This window comes from Equus quagga, chromosome 21 (genome assembly GCF_021613505.1).
Source record: "Equus quagga isolate Etosha38 chromosome 21, UCLA_HA_Equagga_1.0, whole genome shotgun sequence".
In the NCBI taxonomy this organism is placed as follows: Eukaryota; Metazoa; Chordata; class Mammalia; order Perissodactyla; family Equidae; genus Equus; species Equus quagga.
Window position 1 is genome coordinate 26,090,000 of NC_060287.1, and position 15,142 is coordinate 26,105,141.

The window sequence follows — 15,142 nt, forward strand, 5'->3', positions numbered from 1 at the left end:
ATGACATTAGTCAAACAAACATCGTGAATGGGAGCAAGTAATGGGGAAGAAACCGACACTCAAACTTGTTCTGGAAAAAAACCCTGTTCTTTTATTATTAGTTAGAAAGCACACACAGCAATTTATTGGGATGAAAGAGAAAAGGCAAAATAAGTGAGCATAGAAATTCATTTCAAAAGAACTGGTGCCACTTCCCAAGTAATATCTGTCTATGTGAGCTTTTCGAACTTTTGTATTTCCTATATCTATATACATAATCAGAGTTATGTTTATAGATATATGGAAACACATCACACACTTGTCAGAATTTCTTTCTCCAAAAACCTGCAGCGAGCATCTTCTTTTTCCTCCTGAAAGCTTCCTAAAGCTGTTTTCTTAGATCACGCCACAGTCTCTTTTCTCTGAGTTTGTCTCTGATGACAAGTAAGGATACTTGTAAAGGAAGATTTCCCCTTAGTTCTTGACTTTTTCTTTAACTTTTTCTGATTTTTGAGTGAGATTCCCAGTTCTTCCATGATGGCATTGAAAGAGAGACACTAGAGAACATGAAATAATAGAGCATCAGTTTAACCAAATTGTCTCCGTCCTCCATTGATCTGTCTCTTACCTAGGTTTTATGAATACAGGATATTGATCTAAGGCAACTATGCCACAAAGTCAATTCCCGGCCAGTTCCCATACCTCCTCCTCCACCCACTGGCCTCCCACCTTTTCTGCTTGGGGAAACTGAGGCAGCAAGTTAGCTGGGCAAACTTTGGGGTTTCATTCACAAATGCATTAGTATAAAACTACCCAATTAGGCTCTCAAAAGAGACAACTTACCTTTGCTGAGACACCAAAATAGAGTTAAGTTAAGTCATTTCCCCCATTGAGATGATCCAAACATTGATAGGTTTATCAAGGCATACGGACACTTCAGTAATGCTATAGAAAATGAACAAACCTTCTCTACACCAAGGCTTTGTTTTTTTCTCCCATGAAACCTTACTTTGTTCCTAAAATAAAATCTAATTCTTGATGACTTTCCTTTCTGATAAAAAAAAAGAAAAAAAACAATTTTAAATTGTATATTTTCTCCAAAAAACAGAGATCTGGCAGCAGCAATGATGCAGCTGTGGTTGAAATGAAAATAATGTGGTACAAAACTGCACAGCAAAGATGATGGCATAATACGAAAAGAAAATGGAATTATGATTATAAAGTTATGCATATGCAGATGGCATATATATGTATATATATCTATTACAATTACACTATATCTATTCACATGCACAGTATATAAATGGCATAATAAAACATAATTTGCTGTCATTTCTTCCAGCGGAGATAAGATCTTTGAATGACAAATTCCTGCTTATCGAGATTTCTATAAAGTAGTATTGTTTTTGATGAGATTACTCTTGAAATATCCTCTAAAAACCCAAAGTCTTTGGTAAAGTGCATGGAAGTGCAAGCTGCACTCCTTTAGCATTAAGTGACAAAATCAATACAGTTGAAAGTCAAGTGACAACACGCCACCAGATGATTTCTCTACGTTGTGAGCGCCTGATAGCAAGAAATTGATGTATTATGTGTCAAAGTATGAAATGTCTTGTGTGGTCCTTGCATATCAATGTGCAACATGTTTTTCTAAAAATTTACACTCCTTTTTGTTCCACAAAAAAGTTGATGTGGTTTAAATAAGCAATATTTTTAATTTTTCTCCTTGATTTGTAAAGCAGACATAGAAATTTAGATCCTAGAGGTAAATTTACCTGGAGGTAAATTATTGGCCTACCAGACAAACATCTCTAAAAAAACCAGTTGTTTGCATATGACTTTTTGTCTCTTTTATGCAGAAATGTTTATAGGTTTTGAATTTCATTTTCATTTTTCTATGGTACTAAAAAATGAAAGTTCAGGACATGCATGTTAATTTTCTTTCAAATAGTTAAGTTGTGGCTTCAGTGAATTGAAAGGGTCGTCATGTCATACAAAGAAAAAAATTCAGAAATATTTTTATGAATTATACTTCCAAAAATATTATAGTTAGCATGTCACAAATGAAATATAAGGATTTTTGTAACATTATGTGATGTGAAGTTTATGTGTTGCTACTAAGGTGAAATGAATGTTTTATAGTATCATTGTAGTAGATAGTGTTGTATTGGCGTTTTGCAACCTATATGCAAAAATTTATTTCAACGGAAGGAGGTTTTTTTGCACAGAACATTTCTGGATTTAGGAAGATCATTAAAATGGAAGGAAAGGAGAGAGAGAAGGAAAGAGCCAAGGATTTTACATATGCTATTACACATATGCCTCACAACAACCTTATAAGGAAGGAGTTACTATGCCCATTATATAGATGGTGAAATTTACTATTGGAGATATTAAGTAACGTGCCCAAGAAATATGGTTCATAAGGGGAAAAGCTTTCATTTGAACTCAGTCCATCTGACCCCCCAAACTCAACTGCTTTCATTCGAATCTCCCACACCTCACTTAATACTTTTTTTATTAAGTCACTATAAACAGCTTTTTGTGGATCCCCTTCCCATAAAATATATGTTAAGAAAGTCCAATCTTTCTGTTTTATTTGAATTCTCAAACATTTGACTTTAGACATTTGAATTTATTTTGCACTAAAACACCCAAAGTGAGTCTCCAAGTGCTGCTCAGGTAGGAGACCCAACCAGGAAGGGACTTGATGAAACCCCCGCCCCTTTCCTATTTTGGGGAGAGGGGCAGTCATAGATTTTTATCTTGACAATATGTTTCAGTTCAGTTTTTCTTTAAAAATGGAAATCCCCCTCCAAATTTTATATTGCCTTGAGATACAACAACCATCTTCATTCTTTCGATTAACCCCAAATATTTATTTCTCACTGCCAGTGTGAGGGTGAATATAAATATAGTTTTATCAGTGGTCTGGTTACTCTGCTTTGGTCACAAATTATGATTTCTTTTTGATTCTCACTTTGTCTACAACTGTCAAGAAGAAAATGGCAAGATATTGGGGCTGACCTTTCTGTGTCCAAGTTTTTGCGATAGTCACAAGGAAAGACAACCTTTAAACGCCCCTGCCAGCCATGAACTCTAGTGAACCACACACTCTCGTATCCACAGGAATGAAACTGTGAAGGTCATCTCACAGCCCAGAGTGACCTAGGAGGGCCTCATGTTCGTTCATCTATTTGCATCTATTCTCAGAATTAAAAATACATGCAACATATAAAAATTGAGCTTCTGAATTAGGATCAAAACTATAGTAGTTTTCCAAAGCTTCCACTTCTGATCTTGGTATTAAGAACTCCCTCATGTTCACAGAGCCATAGAAAAATTATGCTTAAGCATGAAGTTTTAAAATCCTAAACTCTAATTTAGCCAGAAAGTAGCAGACATAACAATGTCCACCTAGCTACCTTGCTCGAGAGGCAGAGAATTTAGGGGTAGGATACCCCAGCAGTATCCTCCAGTGCTTTGCAGACTGGAAATTCCCCTGGTGACTTGGGTCCTAGGTCTTCTCATTTTTCTCTGGTGGATGGAGTACACTTTTAATGGGTCTACATATACGACCGTGAATTACAGTTGTGAGTTGGCCCCTAGTGTGAGAATGCTGGAGTTTAAATTTCAGCTATGCTCCTTAGTAGCTGGGTTACACTGGGCAAGGTGTTTGTTTGCTCTTTGACTCAGTTGCCTTAACTGTCAAACGGAAACAATAGTAGAATCCTTTTCATAGAGCTATTATGAGAATCATTGAGCTGATATATGCAAGACACTTAGCACAATACTGGCACGTGGTAAGTACAGTATTTCTTGAAAATAAAATTTTCTACATCACTGAAAATATTTAAGTCTATGGCACTCACTGATACGTATTTTTTCTTCTTGATAGAAGGGAGGAACAGTGAAAAATTGATACTTCTTTAGTTTTATCCATCATATGCCTTTCTACACACCAATCTCTTTGAATTGTTTATACCAGTGTTTTAAAGTAGGTTCTATGCATGTTTAAAGCATAGAATTTTCAAGGCCTGTTATTATTTGTTTTACCCAGCCCATAGCATGTTTAGTGTTTGTGTAGTAATAAGCTTTATGACAGCTCGTGTCTTGTCCATAAAGGATAGGCGCTCGAACACAAGAAGAAAACGAGAACTAACTGCCGTTTCCTGTCTTTTAAAAACATTATCATGTCCATGTTATGAACCTATTTACAGTGAATCCCTGTGATGATAAATTTGATAGGAAAATTCACTTATAAATGGATTTAGAGTGATAAGCCAAGTCGGTGCCGTTTAGGCTGTTCCTGACACTACGAAGGAGAAAGTGGTGGATGTGTGTGTGTGTGACTTCTCTTACAGAAAAAAGGGAAACTGAGAGACGGAAGTTACTCTGTTAGAAACTGCAGCTGAAACTTCAACTAGAACTGTAGCTCTCCTGGATTTAGAATGAGAAGGATTTGCTTGTTTATTCTGCAGAAAGTCATTCTTTTCCACTTTGGTGCGGGTGGTGTGTCTTTCTCGAGCCCCCTTCTTTCCTGCCTTCCTCTTTCTTCCTCTCTGGCTTGTTTCTTTTTATAATTGCTGGCTGCAAGGCACCTGCTTTGGATTAACCCCAAATATTTGATTTCTTGGTACTAGTGTGAACCTGAACATAAATGATTCTTCTCTCCTGACACCTTCATCTTTGTGTTGCAAATATTGCCCTGGAAGGGGTGGCAGGAGTAATCAAGCTCTTCTTGTTCTGTACCTAAAATAAACTGCATCAGAAAAAAATAGTCTAGGGGTGGAAAATGATTTTTTTTGTAAGTTGTAGGAAAAGCTCTGTGCTGGAATTTGATTTGTGTTGGCAATATTGAAAGAACCAGGGCAAGGCTGACTAGGAATTGCTTTCACACAGGTTGCAAACGGCATCAGATTGGTGAATATCAGATTGATTTCTCCTTGTCTATTTAACACTTACGCATTCAGTGCTTTCATTTATTGATAGGTTTAGGAGAACTACTCTGGATGCAAACCTTGAAGGGTTTTTCTGAAAAATTACTTTTTAGAAGCTCCAGCCTAGCCAAGAATATAGTACAAATCTTACATTTGTTTAGTTTTCTCTCTTTGATTTATTAGCTCCTTGTTTAAAGACACTTGAAATATTCTGTGGGATTGTCCAGTAAATTTTCACATTACACGTGGACGAAGGATATAGAGAATATTATTTTCATTATGTAGACGTAAAAATCTTTCATTTTATGTGTAGACCTGCTTAACTTGAAGGCAAGCTATGCCTCGAAGTCTTTTTGTAAAGGCCATTTTGAGTAAAATATAGAATATCAAGGAATAGTTTATTGAGAAATAATGGGATTATTATTACTATTTTCTTCATTTGGTCAAATTACTACCATAGTTCTGTGGAGGCAGTGTCCCAATGAATTTTTTTTTTTTTTTTAACAGGAAGGTCTAAGTATCCACATCCTTAACATTTGGAAACACTGAGGTCTGATGTGGAAACAAATCTAGAATGTTCAAAATGTTTTGGGCCTAGAGTCAGGAAACTTTTAAGGAATAAGGACAAAGGAGTCCCATTCATATATTTGCTACCTTATGACATTAGGAAGTCTAGTCACCTATCTGCACGAGTATTACCTCTTCACAGGATAATTGATGATGTAAGAGCAGAGATCAGGTTTCAGTGGGCCCCCCACTAATTATGTGAAAGAAGGGGGAGGGAGCCTCTTAGAGTGTCTGTGTGTGCACCATCTTTGTGTGAAGCTCTTGTGTTCCAGAACTCAGGATATGGGTATCATTTATTCCGGTTTTATCAGTTTTCTGGGTTCATTCAGAATCCCTGGGTCACCTTTCATGCAACCATCCTTGGAATTTTTGAAAAATGAATCCAAGAGGTTGAGAGTCAGCTACCATATTAGCTTCCAGAATAGTGGTTATGATGAATTTGCCTGAGAGCTAATTAGGAAGCCGATTCTTGTCTCCTGAGTCTGTGCCAAAAAATCTCAGGGCGGAGGAAATCTAGATACTGAACTAAAACTTCAAAGTGTGGTCACCCACCCTTATCCTCACCTGTGACCCAGAAACCACTCCTTGCTCAGCCTATTTCTCTGCATCTTCACTGCTTTAGACTGACTCGCGGTAGGTGACCTCTCCCTACAGCTCTGTCTTCCCTTTGGCTGCAGCCAGGGAGACTCCACTTAGTCATTTTCCCCAGTTCCTTTTAATGCCATGTTTTCACCATCTCTGTGTCCTTTTACCTATCTTCTCTGTTTCATCTTTGCTCCCACACCTGCGGACTGGTGCCAACACCTTTTTCTTCTCAGATCCTAGATTTAAGCTTCTAATTCTTTGCATGAATGCAAACCCTAGAATTCCTTGTTTTCCTATCTGAGCTCCTTCGAACCATAAAAATATACCTCTGGGGGGCACAGAGTTACTCGATGATAGGGGATACACAAGGATCATCTTTCTTGGGTTCATCTTTATTTGAAGATTTCATTTAGAAAAATTTTCTTCCATTAAAATAAATGTAAGTATATTGTGGAATAGCATGATATACATCTCTCTCTCTCTAGAGAGGTCTTCTAGAGAGAGAGAGATATATACACACACACACATATATAATGTGTTTATTTAGATATTTTTAAGAATTTTTTATTTTAATTAATTTATTTTTTAATTAAAAATTTTTAGATTAAGGTAAAATTGGAATATAACATTACATAAGTTTCAAGTGTACAACATTATAATTTAACATCTGTATACACTGCAAAATGATTACGACCAAGAGTCTGGGTACCATTTATCACCACACAGTTGACCCCGTTCATTCATTTCACCCACCCCAATTCTCAAAGTAATTTTCACCTGGGGTGGCTACCCAGGGCTGTACCCCCAAGCTCTTGGGGTATAGGGATGTGTAAGTTCATTCTCCTCTAACAGGAGGGATAATTTCATGGAAAACTTTGAAAAGTGAGGTTAACACTGAGGTGATGTAACATTTTGATATCAATCCATGTGCTTTTTCCAATTCTTCTGAATCTCACCTTTTTTTTTTTCCCACTTTTAAAGTTACAGCAAATCTTTTATATGCATTGCCCTCAGGGTAGAGATGACATAGAAAGAAAAAAAGTTAAATTTTCAGCTTTGAGTTCTTAAATAGATTTTTGTGGATCTACAGAAGCTGTTGCTGTCTTTGAAGCTATTAATTACAATAGCCAGGTGTTTGAAAGAAGAAAAAAGAAGGCACTTTGAATTGTAAAAGTGTGCCCTAGAGCCTTCAGGATCCAGCATATAGGACTGGGGATGGAGGTGAAGATAGGACTCTTCTGTATCTGCTTTCAAGGAGAAACATCCAATCAGGTGATGGGAGAGTGTGGGTGCTGAGGAAAACCTGAAAAGGGGCCCTTCACTTGCCACTTCTGGGATTAAACTCCCGTGGGATAGGATAAGGCAAATAAATGTGAGGGCAGCCTTGTAAGTGTGGGGACCCAAGAACACAAGGAAATTGTGCCCAATCTCTGTCTCAGACTCTCAGAGGAAGCTGTCACTAGAGCAGAGAAATGTCATCGGAGAAGCCTAGCAAGAAGCCAGCTGGACACTGTCCTGTGAGTCTCCCATGGCCTCTGAAGGATGCTCAACAGCAGTTTAAACTTTTCCCTGCTCCAGAAAGGGCACAGAACTGGCTGATGGGTATGGAGAGGGGCATGCAAAGTGGTCCAGCCAAGCTTCATGACCACAGAGCAGAGAGCTGTTTCTGCAGTGACGATAAGCTTCGGGTGGGTCTCACATATCCAGAGGTGAGCAGCTCTTCTTGCTTAAAATTCACAGAAATGTTGGTTTTCAGGCCAATCCAAAGTAACCACAATGCCTTTCTGCTCTTGGGAGTTAATGTCAGAGGCCAGTGTGACTTTCTTCTCTGGCCCTCTGACTTCTCTTTGGCTTCCCTACATCATCTGAGCCTGCCTCAGCCCCTCTTCCAAGCTCAGAGCATATACACTTCCTCTGAATATTGGCCTCATGTGTACATGACAAGACCTCTGTGCTGAAGGCCTGAGATGATACCATGGGGATTGGCTTTCCCGTTCCTCAGGGAGAAGAGCACCTGGTCCTTCTAGCAACTCAGAGGCTGAGTTAGGGCCATAACACTAAACTTCAAAGAAATTCTTTTCATGGCCCTCCTCATACAGACAATGGCCCTGGCCTCGAGGTAAACTGACCCTGTGATGTAGGGTTTTAGTTATCAGCAGTAATGTGTGCACTGCAGGTAGAGTCCTTGGGATACCAGTCAAACTGGCAGAGAGTTAGCCATTGATGATTAAGTAGCTAGGAACTAAAGGTTGTTTCCTTTTTGCAATTACTGATTATAGCTTTTAGCTGTTTAACTCACCCATTGTAAACTGTGCTGTTTCGGCAATATGCTATCTGACTCCCACTAGGCTCCTATAGATAACATCTCCCTGGAGCCTGGGTCACCATGGTAATGGGTGGGTGAGCTGTTTTTCAGGAATTAGAACTCCTTGTCCACTTCAGGCTGGTTGAGACCGCCAATTCATCAACTGTACTGGTGCAGATGTCCAATTGGCGGCCTTTTGACATCAAGAGGCTAAAAAACTCCACCCTCAGATTGTGCTAACGCCACCATTTTGTGAACATGTGTCCTATGAAGAGGCATGAAGTCTGACTATGCTTGTGCAGATCATCAATTACCTCACCTCTCCTCACCTCCAATTACCTTTCTCGCCATTTCAGACCCCCTTGCTCCCTATTCCATAAATATCCTTGAGTCCCTATTCTCTGGGAGGTGAATTTGAGACTCACGTTCTCGCTTCCTTGCATGGAAGCAAGATTTGCTTCCTTGTGATTAAACACTCTTTCTGCTGCAACTTCATTGACTTGGTGTTTGGCTTTCTGGGCGGTGGGCTAAAACAAACCTGGTTTGGCAACACCAGCTTGCACCCACACATGGTGGGTACACATTTTTCTCAAGCTATAAACTCAGGTGTGCAAAAAAAACTATGTGATGCCGTTAAAAAAAATAATAGAACTCACCTCAGGTTGGAGGTCTCCATCTGCTAGTGGATCTTGTCAATTCAAGCTAACTCACTTTTGGTTTAAAACTAAGTTTTCTTTTGGTTAATAGCTCAGTTAATGCAGGCCTTCTCCTTCTCTTCTTTCCTCGGGGCATCTGGGCTTAGGAGAGGTTTACAGGTGGCCTGGGCATGGGTGACGATGGGAACAGCTGGTCCATGGCCACCCTCTGTCCTTTTGGATTCCATTGAGGTGTGATATCTTACCAGACAGTGGATGCTGCTCTCTGTCTCTGCTGTGTCCTCTGAGATGCCTGTGGCCCCACCATGGTCTCCATGTCAGGTCCACACATTGAGTCTTCCTCACTCTAACCTCAAGTCTTCTGGATCACTAGTTCTCTCGGCCCTTCCACAAGACTTTTGGTTGGGAAGGGCCACGGGTTGGATTTTTGGATGCTTTCTCTTGAATGCTCTGGGGTTGAGTAGGACTCTATGAAACTGTTAATAAGCTCACTGCCTACACATTGTTATTCTACCATTCAGCGGACAGTTGGATGTAAGATTTCTCTACAAGTCTTGCCATCTCCTATACTATACCCTGTGAACCCAACGATAGCATTTTCTGTTCAGGATCCTCCTGAACTTTCCTGAGGTTTCTATTTTCCTGTCCCTCTGAGTTAGGACTTAGCTGAAGGATGGTCATGAGACCTCCTCTTAGGGATTTGGGTAGCATCTAAGCTTTAATGACTTTCCTCCAATTCTTTCTTTCCTGATGGCCCAAAACTGATCAGGGGTAGAAAAACGAGGTAGAAAAACATCATCATATGTGTTTCCCCAACCTTGGTCTTCTGGGTTTTGGCTCTTGCTAATTAGAGATAAACTTTTTGAATTAAAACAACTAACTTATTCAGCAAAATACCTGGATTTTGAAATTGAAAGCCATGGTTTTCAAGATTTTTGTCTACTATAAACTTTTAAAGTCTACTTAAAACTCAGAAGCTAAGAGTTTGACTCATTGCTAGCTTGGAAGCAGTACATATAAAAACCTTGATGCTTGATGGTGGAGGAAGGGTCAGGGTAAAAGCAATGGAAAATAAAAGCACATCATCTTTTCCTTTGTTTCCCTTTGTCTGTCTTTAGTAGAAATACTGAAGTTCCGCCTACAGAATAGAGTGTTCCCTGTGCACTCCAGCCTCATTGATCTTCCCCTTCCTGAAATTGTAATTGAGTATGTAATCAGTCCCATAGCTTTGAATAGCTTCTTAGGTATATGCCTTGTACTTTTTCTTTTTTTCTTTTTAATCTAGTCTGTAGGCTTATCAAAGTCAAGAATGGTTCTACTTCTGTCACCTTCCCTGTGTTTATGATGATTTGCTCATGATTGATTGGATGGGAACCCTCTCACTCTTTGATGCCATGATGGCTGGCTTTCTCTATATCCAGAGCAGGCACGGCAAGGTAATTCTGTTTATTGCAATAAGAATTTAATATGTTCAAGACAACCACACAATCTTATTAAATATATATATTTATAAAATATACACATATTTTATATACACATATAAAATATGTATTTTATAAAATATACACATATTTTATAAATATATATAACCTCCAAGCTTTTTTCCCCCCACTGCTTCTCTACTTTTATTTCCTTCCCACTTTCTACTAGACTTAAAAGATACCCTGGTTGGAAGAAAATATTAAACACCACCCCCCCTCATTCCACAGATGAGGATTCCTCAGTTTCCTCATAACTGTGAGAAGCAAGGGAAGTGCAATGACTTACCCAAAAACACATAGCCATTCAGCAGCAGCACAGGGACCTGAATTCTTGGCTTGTGATTCCCAAGTCACCTTCCCATTAGACCACAAACATCTTTTAGAGTTCGTTTGGTTTATAAGACAGTACCAACTTGTACATTGGAAAAGTTATTTCTAAATGGATGTTAATTGCTTTCTGGCCTCTCTGTTAGTTAATAAATGTTTGGATTTCCAGGAAAAGGAAAGCTTCTTTGCACAATTATGGACATAACCTGATTAAAGAGACTTCTCCAAACCACTTGCTAAATATGTTGATCAGGCTACAGAAGGAATAAAGCAGAGGACACTTGGAAGCATCTGATAATGTGGCAGGTGACACTGAGGAAAGATAAATACCATGTTAGGGTGGGTTATCTAGGGACAGTAGTTTCTTAGTTCTTATAGCTGCCAAAGACTAAGGGATCAGGGTAATATTCTTTTTCGAAGTTGAAAAATCTGAATATTTGAAGTCTGAATACTCCAGTTGAATAGTTGGGCAGAAAGAAAATTATGGTCAAGCTAAGTTAAAATTTTTTTGATGGGAGAAATGCAGTAACTTCATTACACCACTCAGGTCTTACTCATTATTTTTGTGTGTATCCGGATGTAGACATTGTAACGTAGAAACACAGCATTGTGCAATTTGGCCAAATAGCTGTATTGGGACTCACAACTGTGAAGCTCAGATTCTGTGGGGTGTGAAGCACACAACACGTTTGTAAAGTTAGTTTTCTATCACAAGAATGCCCTTATCTTTGTAAATAGAATTTCTTTGAAAATTTAAAGGAGAATCCAATTTTCTGACATCCATCCCTGTAGAGAGGATTTTGCAAGCAAAAATGATTTTAATATGCTTGTGCATCTGGACATAAGATTCCATAACTGTAAGAAGCATAATGAGATGGTTCCTAAAGGGAAGTTAAAACTGCAGCATCAGGCAGAAATTTTTCATTATCTCTAAGAGTTAATTAATAATGCCATTTGGCACAGTTAGATGTGCAGAAAATAGTACAAGAAGAGAGAACGCTTTGCTTTCCTTTCGATTTTCCAGGCTGTTCAGGCTCCTTTCAAATTGCTTATGGAGAAATAGACCTTCTAGTATAAGGGTCATACATTTGGAAACTAATTGAGATTTATTGTTTTGCTGCTTTGCCACAGATGGCTGATAGAGAACATAATACAATGCTAGTCAAATGCAGTGAGGTATTTGGAAATAATTTTCCTTGGATAAGTTTATAATCATATGATCCAGCTGATTTTCCCAAGGGCATGGTCCCTACCCATGTATTCCTTAGGCAGTTTCAATTTTTCTAGAAAAACTCTAAAATAATTCAATGTATAATTTTAATCCAAAATAAAATAAGCTTTATTTTTTCCCTTATTGCGTTAGGCTATATAGTCTTATTAGGAAACAAATGAGACATTACGTGATCCACAGACATTGGTGTACTTGTTCAATCCTTGCATACCTCCTTATTCTCCTCCTAACTTTAGACAATATTTCTCAAAGTGTAATCCACAGGTAACCTGCCAGTGTTAACAAAAACTCACACTTGCCACCTAATTTGAGGTAAAGCTGCTGTATTCAATCTAGCTTTAGAGAAAACTCCTACATACCAACTACTTTTAAGTAAAACAACTCTATTTAGAATGGTTGGGAAAGAAACTCATGTTAAGAAATTTTTTTTAACAGAAATCAACTCTTTTATTGAAGATAGTTTTAGTGGAAACTTAGGTACATTACCTCATTTTGGAGTCAACTGCTATAGTTAAACTAATTTTTGTGAAAACTAATGTGTACAACTAGTTTTAAGCATTCATTTTCAGGTTTTGTTAAAATTGCCAATACCCGGACTATGCTTACTGTGGAAGGATCTCTGGAGGATCTTGTCATAAGCATTTTAAATAATTTCCTCAGGTGATTCTGAGGTACCCTGAAGTCTGAGAAATAATGATGTAAAAAGAGAGAGTTTGAAATTTTTTCTTTCTTTTTAAGCCTTTTTTCCTAAATTTCACTTAAAATGCAATGGCCCCTGGTGGGGTCACTAGGGTCTTAGCGGTCATTTCCCTTAATGGCAAGAACTGGTTGTCTGAGAGCATGCCTGAAAGAGAAAGAGGAGCGTAAGGAACCTGGGTGTCTGATGAATAGAGTTTCCCTAAGAGAGAAAAAGGGCACAGAGAGCAGTAAATTATCTACTTGACCGTTTTGTGTTGGCCTAGCACCATTTTACAATGAAATACGAAGATTATCAATTGAATATAATAAAATTTCTATCTCAAAGATAATGCACAGTTTCTTCTCAAATTCTCCCTGGAAAGGGTCTATTGAATAATGAAGGCTAAATATGTGCTGTATATGTTGCTTGGAATGAGCGGTCCCACCTCTTGAGAATCAATCAATAAATAGCAATGATTTATTAAGTGCCAATTATACAGGTAAGATTTTGCTTTAGAGCACTGCTACGCACTAGAATCAACTGCGTGCCCTAAAAAACTACTATCGTCCTGCCTTCATTCTAGACTAATTGAATTAGAGTTTCTGGGGATGAAGTTCACGACTTCCCCTATAGATTCTCATGTATTATCAATTTGGGTCCTTCTCTTGGGTGCAATGACCTTGACATTGATTTTTAATGCTTGTGTGAGGAAAAGTGGTCTTCAAGATAGTTTGAGCCTCTAAATTGGGAAACCTGTTTTCTAAACTAGATATGTTTTTAGATGTTTGATAAATTTTGCTTACTGCCCATGTGACCAGAAAGCAATAGTTAATTTCTTTATAAGGAGCTAACATCTGTTAACCAATGTTTATTAACAGGACTTTTACGGATGATTTCATTTTCTATGTCATTATATTGCTTCATTTAACTCTTACAGCAGATATATAAATTCAATACATTATCCTTCATTTTACAAATGTGGAAATCGAAGCTCAGAGAACTTAAAAATTTCCCTAAATAATAAATATCATTGTTTATTGAAAGGCAAATACATGTCAGGCATGGTACAAGATGTTTTGTATGTCGTCATTGGATGAGATACCCTATCACATCAGCGCTCCCTGGAATATGACCTGTAGAACACCGGTCTGTTAAAATGCTTTGGGAAAAAAGATTCTGCAACCTAATAATTTTGGGAAATGCTGGCTACTCTTCCATCTTTTTGAGAATTCTCAATGCATCGTAACATGTTAAACACACTGAGATGTCATGCAGTAAAGGAATGTTCAGCATAGTACTCCATGGTTACTTAACCATAAAAATCTTATTTGAGTATTTATGACCTAGAAATTATATCCCAGTATTACGTATTAAGAAACCAAGGCTCTGAGAAAATCAGTCACTTGTCTACTGTCATTCAGCATGTGGCCGTACTAGAACTCAAACCCAAGTTTGTCTGATTTAGAAAATTCCCTTCTGATTCTGAAGTCTAGGACTCCAGGTCACTGACTCTGATATGTATTCCTCCGTTAGTAAAGCTGAAATAAAATTGTTGAAAGGATCAAATGTGAAAACACTTTGAAAACCATAAAATAGTATATAAATATCAGAATTAGGTAGTATATAGTTTAAAGTAGTACACAGATAATTACTTTTGGTAAGGGGTCATTTTTTTATCCAAACCTCTGAATTACACTTTTAAAGGACAGTCTCTATAGAAAGGTAAGTTTTGCCATCGTTAACCCTGATAGTCCATACTTCATCAATCACCCTGGAACTTTTTTGGTAGCATTTTTGGTTTATTAAATAGTACTTGAAAATATAAATTTATGCAATTTGTGGTTTCTATATACAGAATCAATAAAATATGAAACTAAGAATAATATAATATTTATCCCAACATCTGATTCTATTGATTATGATAATGGGAACTCTGACCTAGGGCAAACTGTGTGTTGCTTTCACTTCAATAACAGTAAATAAATATTAGTGTCATTTATAGATGTTTTCTTAAAAGTACATTTATTTAAAGAAAAAAGCAAGACTGAGAAACAATTAGGGCAAGAGTCAAATTTCCTGAACAGACTTTACTGGAGAAATATAGAGTTGATTGGAAAGACTTGTGATTCAAAAGTTGGAACCCATTTAAAGCTAAGCAAAAAGAAGGGAAAATGCTACATGACTGCACAGATGGTGATTCTCTACTTCTGAGAAATATGTTTTGGGTGATCATTTCATATGTCAAAAGGTAATCCCATTAAGGAGAACAATGACCAACTAATCCCATGTGCAGGGGGAAGATTAAAGGCATCTTCAATTCCCCTACTGACTGTGAAGCGGAAACAAACCCAGAGGAACAGCAGACATCCTTCGTCACAAACAATTAAGTATG

At 37.8% G+C, this 15,142-nt stretch overlaps 1 protein-coding gene across 1 annotated transcript in view; it reads right to left on the minus strand.

Moving 5' to 3' along the window:
- Positions 1-380: 380 nt before the first annotated feature.
- Positions 381-15,142, minus strand: part of GRIK1 (glutamate ionotropic receptor kainate type subunit 1) — a 358,376-nt gene continuing 343,614 nt past the window's right edge. Inside the window, exons 17-18 of the mRNA XM_046648216.1 lie at positions 944-1,030; positions 381-536 (exon numbers count right to left, since the gene is read on the minus strand). Of these exons, the coding sequence (XP_046504172.1) occupies positions 381-536; positions 944-1,030 (243 nt within the window). The remainder of the gene's footprint in view (positions 537-943; positions 1,031-15,142) is intronic.